The 9,756-nt window shown below is 37.0% G+C and overlaps 1 protein-coding gene across 1 annotated transcript; it reads right to left on the minus strand.

Annotated features, from left to right (window-relative positions):
* Positions 1 to 161: 161 nt before the first annotated feature.
* LOC105049274 (biotin carboxylase 1, chloroplastic) lies at positions 162 to 9,437 on the minus strand. The gene is made up of 16 exons (XM_010928872.4): positions 9,166 to 9,437; positions 8,107 to 8,441; positions 7,732 to 7,873; positions 6,654 to 6,752; positions 6,465 to 6,521; positions 5,532 to 5,603; positions 5,310 to 5,399; positions 4,421 to 4,480; positions 3,255 to 3,440; positions 3,071 to 3,163; positions 2,907 to 2,988; positions 2,421 to 2,527; positions 2,134 to 2,209; positions 1,395 to 1,441; positions 1,205 to 1,267; positions 162 to 582 (listed from the first exon to the last, which is right to left on the minus strand). Exons 1-16 carry the CDS (start codon positions 9,205 to 9,207, stop codon positions 526 to 528), a joined length of 1,608 nt encoding a protein of 535 aa, XP_010927174.1. The 5' UTR covers positions 9,208 to 9,437; the 3' UTR covers positions 162 to 525.
* Between the last annotated feature and the right edge of the window lie 319 nt (positions 9,438 to 9,756).

A 9,756-nucleotide genomic window follows, 5' to 3' on the forward strand; every position in this document is an offset into this window, starting at 1 on the left:
TCCAATGCTTCCGATGGAAGCTTTAGCCATTAACATTAGAATTGAAACTACGATATATTGGGCTTCAAGATTGAGCCACACATCTCTAAACCACATAACATTCAGTTAGGTCATGACTTACAATAATCATACTACAAATTTAATTCTATGGCCGGCAAAACTTGAGAAAAGCACATTGCATTGAACTATTGGAAAGAACATGAAGTCCATAAATAACAATAACAGCTGAGTTCAAAATATGTCTCCATACCCAAATATACCTACATCCCAAATTGTTTCCAAGCAGAAGCTATGCTTCTCATTCATACAATTTCCAGTCATGTTTTACTGCCTAGACAAACTGAAAGAAATATTTAAGGTAATTAAATGTGAGAGAGAGAGAGAGAGAGAGGAGAGAGAGAGAGAGAGAGATTGGCCTAGGCTACAGTTATTCTCAAGTCAAAATCTTCAGCTGGTAAGCAATGAATGATGTATAGATTGAAATGCCATAGGGACTGCAAGGAACTGAAGCACATAATATAATGTTTAGGCACCCACCCCGGCAAGCTCTTTCTCCAATGTCAACAGCACTAGTTTCTGGGGCTGCATTGCAGAGAGAATATTTAGACTTGAGACATTTAAAAGATAGTAAAAAAAAGAACTAAATTTTAGCACGAACATATAGAAAGCCGCGGAAGGTTCAAGATGTGTTCCATGTTGTAATTCTATATTGCATGCATCATGCATATATAGGATCTAACAGATATTCCTCAAACCATCATTGGAATGTTTGCATCTCAGTTTAATGTCTGATTAAAGTTCTGTAGATATATGAATTCTTCTTTTGAAAATACATACAATAGAAGACAAATAAGATGGTAAGGTCATGTGCATCTAAGACTAGAAATAGCCCACTTAGGAGAGAATCTTAGATTGCATAAAACAGTGGAAATTTGATTGAAGTGCTTTAATTCGATTTTATAGTTTGCAATGTCAGCAGATATAACCCATGACAGGTAACAGCACGACAAAGGGAAAAAAAAAAAAAAAAGGCCATCCCCCAATACTGAAAACAACTCAAGATATTGTACAACTTAGAAATAATAAAGCTTCTCAACTTCTAGTGTTTATCCTACTGTTTAATTTAGACATCTAAACAAAAGTATGCCTTAGGTGAATGTCAATGGAGACGTGATATTGCAGAGGGGAGTAATTAAATACTCACTGCAGCCAAATCCTTCTCATGCTTCGGTATGAAGGCAGTATCTACCTTTCCATTTCTAAAATCCTGCAATTCCATAAGCATGCATTTAAAACAAGTTAGAAATTAGAACTTCTGCCTTGTGATTGTCTCTGCAATTATCTGGACTAATCAGGGACAAATTCCTGCAGTATTGAATCCAGAATCTTCATACCTCGATATCAAGAATTAGCTTATGGTATTCAATGGTTGTAGGAATTCCTGTGGAAGAATGAAACTGATGTCAGTTATAGAGCACAAACTAAATACAATTATCAGAAAAATGAGGGTGCAGTCCCTTACAAATTCTCCACAATTATCATACACTAAAATAGTCAAAGTGGAGGATGGCTCAAAGTAGCTAAAAATGGAAGCCTTACAGCTACAACCATAAACTGTTTGCTAATTTCCCACATTCTGGTAGCAATGTGGATCACAAAATTCTCCTTGCACATGAAAAGATATACCTTCTTTTTGTAAAATAAAGTATCACATCTACAGATCACCATATTTTATATATAGGGCAAATATTATTCTCCTTTCATCAAGAACAAAGCATAACAATGAAGAAAAGCGAGTTATGAATTTGGGGAAAAATCGGAGGCAAAGCTAGTTAATTCATGCAAAAGCCCACCTACTAGGAGACACAAAATTAAAGTAAAAGATAGGCAGGGAGAGGCAAAAATATGACTATATATCATGAGATAATGCCAAAGAAGTAATTGTATTTTCAACAGATTACAAGTTGCTCAAAAGAATTTAATGGAGTTTGCATGGTCACAAAGATTCTGGTGCGTCCACTTGGTGTGGTACTTCATATATGATAATATATCATGCAGAAATATTCATCAAGAGCTACTAAAGGTAATGTTAAATATCCTTCAGTTCACCAAATTCATTACAAGCCTGCTAACCTGTTATTATCGTGTCATCAAGAGCTCTTTTCATCCGTTCAATCGCTTTTTCCCTGGTTGGTGCCCACACAATAAGCTAAATCACAGAGCACAATTATCAGAACACTACAAGTGGTTTTCAGCAAAAAAGTCCAGCAAAATCTATAGCCGTAAAATGTAGGAGCAGATTAACTTTATATACAGCATTATGCTGAAGTTTTTAAAAGAGGATCTTGCATCATATTACAAATTAACATTAAGATGTTTTGCTGTGGAAATTATAAATGGCAAGCAAGAAATTCAAGTACCTTTCCTAACAAGGAGTCATAGCTTGGGGGAACCACATAGCCTGGATAAACATGACTATCCATTCTCACAAATGGACCTCCAGATGGCAAGTATGATGTAATCTTTCCTGAAATTTCAAAAGTAAAGTGTAATCATATAAATAGCTCCTAAAGGTAAATATATCAGTAAGTTTCTGTCAGGTTGTTCATGTAATAATGAAAGCACATTTATCAACCAACATAAAAAATGGCAACAATCAGCATAACAAGAGCGTTAGGATGAAACTTAGTTTTCTTTACAAATCAAATATCATCATTGCAATCTGTAAAAGAATAGAAGCTTGAAGGCAAAATGCAGGTGAAAATCACATACCATAAAAATTGTGGGGGAGATAGTATGTAAATTAGACCAAAATTTCATACTAAAAGACATGCAAATTCCAACCTGTATCTAATATTTTGGCATCCTATATGATTACTACTTAATAAAAAAGAAGAGAGAACTACCAGGCCCTGGACGAAATCCTTTGAAGGCATCTTCTGCATTAATCCGGCATTCAATTGAATGTCCTCTCAGAACAATGTCTTCCTGTAGGTGGCAAATATTATGATGTATAATGAAATCAAGCTGTAATTGATTATCATAATGAACTTCGAAAAACAAGGTTTACCTGCTTGTATGTCAGCCTCTCTCCAAGAGCAACTCGAATTTGTTCTTCAATCAAGTCGGTTGAAGAAATCATTTCAGTGACAGGGTGCTCTACCTGGTTTTATCAGGAAAGAAGAAAAGTTTCATACGCAAAACATTGGGCAACTTCAGAAGAAACAAGCATGAACCATAGATAACATCAATACCTGAATCCTGGTGTTCATCTCCATGAAGTAGAAGGTACCTCTTTCATCCAAGAGAAATTCCACAGTTCCAACACCAATGTAACCTATAGATGCAGCAGCAGCTACAGCTGCATCACCCATAGCTTTCCGTAGCTCAGGCGTCAATGCAGGGGATGGAGCTTCTTCTAGGAGCTTCTGATTCCTTCTCTGTCAGACACATCAGAAGTCAATTTTATGGGTCAAGAGCTTGGTATGGTGTTCGTGAACAATAAATGGCTTTATAAATTACACCCGTTGCAAAAAACTATAAAAACATATCAGCAATAAAATAAAAGGAGATCTCTTGTGCCAAAATTTCTCATTGCCATGTGGAATAAAAATGTTAAACAAGTGAATTACTTCTACAAGGTGAGGGTATTGATTTCAAAGTTGATCTGAATAGCAGCACATAGTTACTCAAGATGAAATAGGCAAATTCATGTTGTTAGACAAATTATTGCACTCTAATTGTCATGCTATAGTCTTTCCCTTTTTCTGCTTCTGCAATGTCATGAAATTGGTGCTTGGTTGGTCCCAGCATTGTCACATAGCTTGAGCTACAGATTAAAATAACTGTCTCAAAATATGCGCTTGTAGTGCAATAACATGCACACATAGAAGCTTCTAAAGTATGAGTCAACTGGAACTGGGACTGATTTCCAATTTGGCTCATAACAGGCATGGAAAGAGAGAATAAAGAAAATAAAGTTTCAGACATTTCCTCCATCCCATTGGACCTCTGTATTAGTGATAATACAGAGGTCCAATGGGATAATGAGTTCATTTAAAATTGGAGGATGGAAAAAAATTGGAGGAAATGACCGTCTCTATTAGTGATAATGAGTTTGCCATCAATCAGAATAGGATCTTCACTTTTAGACTTCAAAGCAATGACAATATCTACATTTTATTGCAAGAAAATGAAAATGAAGAAGAGAAATGTATTTTACAGGTTTCAAAAAATTGCTAATTTAAAATTCATCCTATCAATTCAACTTAGAAAGTCTAAAGTCAGAGATCAGATGTTTCTTCTCAATTACTATATCTGTTCATTGTACCTGACAAATCAGTTGATTCAATCATGGGTCAATCGGCAGGAGTTTTTTCAACACTGGATATGAAGCAAATAATGATGACAGATTATGTACCTGTATACTGCAATCACGCTCACCAAAATGAACAACATTACCATACTTGTCTGCAAGAACCTGTGAAGCAAAAGAGGGAACTTTACAATCACATAATTCCTTGAGTTATTCATTTCACAATTCTCATAGTTCTCATCAGATAATCATGCAGACACTTTATTAGTAATTGATTACATAAATCTCATATTCTACATCAAAAACTTTCATTACTAATACAAATAAAAGGATTGAATGCATATTTTTGGGGTTTTGACATCCACTATGGTAGAAAAGAAAGAAATGAATGCAGACATAAGCACACACAGGAATAGATGATTAATTTTTGTTTTCTTGCAAATATTTATTTCATAATGGCCTTTGTTAGCTGTAACCATTATTGATTGATTTAATATTCCCTCATTATATTTATAATTTTGTATGTTACAGCAAATTGCAGAATTTCGCTTTAGCCAGATTAAATCCTGAATCTTGACCATGTAAGAATGTTCTGAAATGATCCAAATCATATCTTAAACATCCAACAGTAATGAGTAAATCAGTGATACCAGAGTTGTAAGAGTAAATCAGCAATTTAACAAGCAATTCTTCTATTAAAAAAGCCACAACCAATCTTGACTGAATAAGCAATATATTCCCACATGGAAAGCTTCCAAATATTCTTATACCTTACATTGCTGTTTAGTTGATATAGAAAAATTAAACCAACAATCAGAAGCTCTGCAATTAATATTCCAGAAAAGATAAGATTTAATTTTCTAATATTGTGAACTGTGAAGTTGATGCTAAGTTGAACTACTTCAAAAACTAAGAGGCAATTTAGTCTTCACATGTCCAAAAGCAATTCCTCCAAATTTTGGATATACCAGATAAGCAATATGTGCATTTTAACCTGGAACTCAATGTGCCTTGGATTCTGGATGTATTTCTCCAGGTAAACCCCATCATTTCCAAATGCTGCTGCCGCCTCACTCTTAGCTTGCTGCATATATTCAGTGATTTTGGTTTAAGTAAAACTAAAATTAAGCCCATGTTCCCAAAGGACAAGAGAGAAAAAATGACCAAGCCATCAGATGTTTGCGGCCAATGTCCATGAATTTGGCATAAGATCTACCTGGAGTAACTTTACAAACTCTTCAGGTTCATGAGCTAGACGCATTCCACGCCCTCCACCACCAGCAGTTGCCTACAAAGAATAAAATAGGAACCCATGACATTGATGAAACAATTCCAATATCAACTTATTTAAGTTAGCAAAAGGGTTTCGCTTCCTATCTCTACCCAGTGAGTAAATTCCTGTTGGTTCTGGGCACACAGCAGTGCTACACAAACTTCAAGTGCAGATCATAGAAAGTATAGCTCAACAAAAATCCTAGAAGGCAGCTCACTGGGAGTTGACAGTAACCTAATTTAGTGTGAAAATACAGTAGCAATATCATTGACATAGGCGGACATAAGAGTGTTTGACCAAGGTTTTCAGTCTCGATAATGGACACCATACAAGTAGCTTACCAGTATGGGTCAGGTCAGTGTAGTACATCCCTGTACCAACACATGGTATGCCACCGGAGGCAAGACACCCTGTACCATGTTTCAATACAGTACCATATCGAGCCCCCGTACCATAACAATCTTATCAGGTCAGCACAAAAAACCTTGGTGTGATCAATATCAAGACAAGCAAAGTCTACTGTGAGAAAAATTTTAAGCCTTGCAAACACCGAAGTTCTAACTCTAAAGGTTGAGAAACATCATACATGAGTGCTAAAATATGTAATGCAGGTTAGATCTTATAATAGGCCACATAAAATAAACTTTCAGTTTTGGATTAATTTTTCCTGATCTTTTTGAGGGAAGAATAAAATGAAAAATACTGATGGTGTCTTCTTATCAGAACAACAGCTCTTCCCATGCTATTATGTGAGAGCTTAGATGACCTCATGATATTGCTTTCTATAACCTGTGGTTCAGTATGTCATTTGATTAAACATGAATGATCATATGAACCAAATGCTGTTGTTGGAGTGAAACTGAAAAAACAGGATACCTTAATCATCACTGGGAAACCAATTTCATGTGCAAGCTTGACAGCCTCTTCAGTGGACTGCAACATTCAGCAGTGCTAGTGATTAGAATGCAATAAGGAATAACTATAATAACAGATTGAGGTTATGATGATGAAGCAGTCTATGATATTTAACAGCCAAGCAAGATCCACAAAAAATTGCTGGTGTACCTGTAACAATCCATCACTTCCAGGTACAGTCGGGACGCCTGCCTTCTTCATTGTTTCTCTGGCTGTAGATTTATCGCCCATGACTCGAATGCTGTCAGGCTGGAGAAAGATAATCAAACAATCAAATCTTATAATCCTATCTCAGGCAGGTAAGGAAAGGTTTTAATTATTAACAACCAAAAAAAAAATTACAGGGCTGATAGGAAAAATAATCGTGAGGAATAGCTTTACTCATCTTGAAGCCAAGGAAACCATTTTTTCCCATCAACAAAGTTATAAAAAAAAAAAAAAAAAAAAGAAAGAAGTAGAAGTAAATGCTAGCACTTAATCATCTACCACACTTCCAAAAGTGATAAGTCATTTAATGTACGATCTGGTGTAAAATTAAGATATCATTACAGGATTCATCTGAATGTTTCATTGGACAGATATTTAAGAATTATAAGCCCATGTATGAGTATCACCATAAGATCTGTACAACAGATGACACTCCAACATATTTTGGCATTCTTGTAACATGATGAACAATCATATTGCTACACTTTGCATGATTTAAAAGGTCCTTCCTTCCTTTGCAAATAAATGAAACAGTTATGCAGACACTGATTGTTAAAGAAACCAATAATTCTAGGGTGGGGTTTCTCTTACACTCTGTTGAACTGCCAAAGTAATTCTAGAGTGACATGGGTGCAATGTCCTATGCAAGTACTGAATCATTGTCTTTCATTGCATAAACCAGAACTGCAGATTCAAGAAAGAAGCAATGCCAAATGTAACCTCCTTACCACATAATTTACATTCAAGAGATACCAAGTCTACCTAAACCATGCGAGATTTCAAAAACTAATGCACTAAAATTTGAGATAAAATTAAAACAAAATTGGTCCAGTATCAGAATAACAATATTTGACAATCAAGAAATTCTAGAACTGGGGCTTGTCCTAGTGGTCGCATCCTTTTGCTTGGCAACCAGAGGTTTAGTGAATCAAGAAATTTTATGGAATTTGCAATCCACTTTTGTTTGTCTATGTAAAGATGATAGTTTCATATGCTAGCTGTTTGTGGAAAGGCAACTTACATTTGGCCCAATAAAGTTGATTCCATGCTCTTTGCATATATCAACAAAGCCAGCATTCTCAGCTAGGAAACCATACCCAGGATGCAACATAGTGCACCCCCGGCTAACAGCAGCAGATAAAACATTTGGAATGAACAAGTACCTGTCAAACAGGATGCAATCTAAAAAATTAGCAAAGAACAACTACATTTGAGGGCATAACGTGTGAAAGAAAAACGGTTAATAAAGCAAACGTTTAACCAGTTGACAGTATAATTTCATGCCATAGCACAGAAAAGAAATGTTTGGACACAAGAATAGAAAGATTTGGCATTTGGTTTACGGTTAAGAATAATGCTTACTTGACTAATACTAGAAAAGAAGGGCATCACTTACGATTGACTGCTTGGTGCTTCACCAATGCACACTGCCTCATCTGCGAGTCGCACATGAAGAGCATCCTCATCTATTGTGGAGTGCACAGCAACACAGGGAATCCCCATCTCATGTGCAGTTCGAATCACCCTGACTGCAATTTCCCCTCTATTTGCCACAAGAATCCTCTCATCATGGCAAGTTGCATGCAGAGCTCCTCCGCTCCTTTTTGATTTCCGGTTTGCACAAGCAGCTCTTTGCCTCGGAAAGCTTATCTTGTGAAAGTTTGGAGCATTTCCCACCATAAAGGTACATTGAGAGCTCCTAATTCCTCTGGCTGGTCCGATGACTAACCCCTTTTGGCAGAAATATCATGAGTTTAGACTAGTGACAAATGAGCCGAATGCATAGTAGATGATAGCAAATTCGTGACTCTTTAGGCAGGGTTCTAAAACATAAGATGACAGGCAAAACAGAACATAGGGTTTGCAAACAAAAAAGGAAAGCAGCATCCGGGCAGCAGATCATGTCAGGAACAAGCAGCATATCGGGCATCAATGTATGGGAGAAACGTATCATAGTAAAACAGTAGTACTCGATAATCAAAAAACGTTTCAAATAATCAATAATTCCCAGCAACATTGTAAGTCGCTTATCGGTCTTCAAACAAAAGCCAAATGCTTAAAACGAGACGAGCTCAAAATAGTTCACGGACCGTGCAAGCATCACGCATTAAGCGATAAAAGGTTGCGAGAATCGCAAACCAACGAGAAAGATTCCGGTCGAACCAAGGAGATGAATGTTTTGGATCAAAGCAGCAAATCAAGCAAAAACGAACCATAAACCCACAAAAGTAGCAGACATACTCGTCCTGAAATAATTATGGAAAAGCCAAAAGAATCAAAATAATAATATATATTATTAATATTGAAAAGCTTTTAACGCAAACTGTGCCCCGAAATTCCTGTATACAGAAAATATCTTTCAATCAGGAGCACAGGTTCTCATTGAACAACGGCATCACCAGAACTAAACAACACCAACGAAACGAATTAATCTAAGCAACGCATAGTGACTTACAAGAGGCGAGCAGGCCGACTTGCAAGTGATCATGGAGTTCATCTTCGGATCAAATCCTCAAACAGAACGAAAAAAATTAATACCGATCTCGGTTCGGATAGAGAAAGAAGATACTCCAGCTATCAAATCCGCGAAATGGTGGGAGAGATGGGCGGATCTGGAAAGAAGGGTAGCCGTCGGGGATGAGGAGGAGAGGTATCGAAGGATTAGAGGGGAGGAGAAGAGATGGGTTCCGAGGGGAGGGGTTGAGAGTTAAATTAGGAGAAGCGAAGAGGAGGAGATCGATGATACCGAGAGGGGTGGGGGGTTGGGTTTATTAGACTCGGCTGTGCGGCTGATGATGGACGGGTTTGATCTGACGACCGGTTCGCTTTAGAGTTCCGACGGCAGGCCAAAGATCAAAAGCTTCGAGCAGACCAAGTGCCGATTAACCGTTTGCCTCGCGTAAAGAACATACTCTCAGCTGATAAAGATGGTAATTTTGGGCTTTCACCTCTAACTGTGCTTCATTACGTCGGACACCTCAAGCCAATTCAGGGGAAGAAATGAGAAAACAATCTTTTGAGTTAACACTTTTTAGTCACTAAACCA

Source organism: Elaeis guineensis, chromosome 7 (assembly GCF_000442705.2).
Source record: "Elaeis guineensis isolate ETL-2024a chromosome 7, EG11, whole genome shotgun sequence".
NCBI classification, from domain to species: domain Eukaryota; kingdom Viridiplantae; phylum Streptophyta; class Magnoliopsida; order Arecales; family Arecaceae; genus Elaeis; species Elaeis guineensis.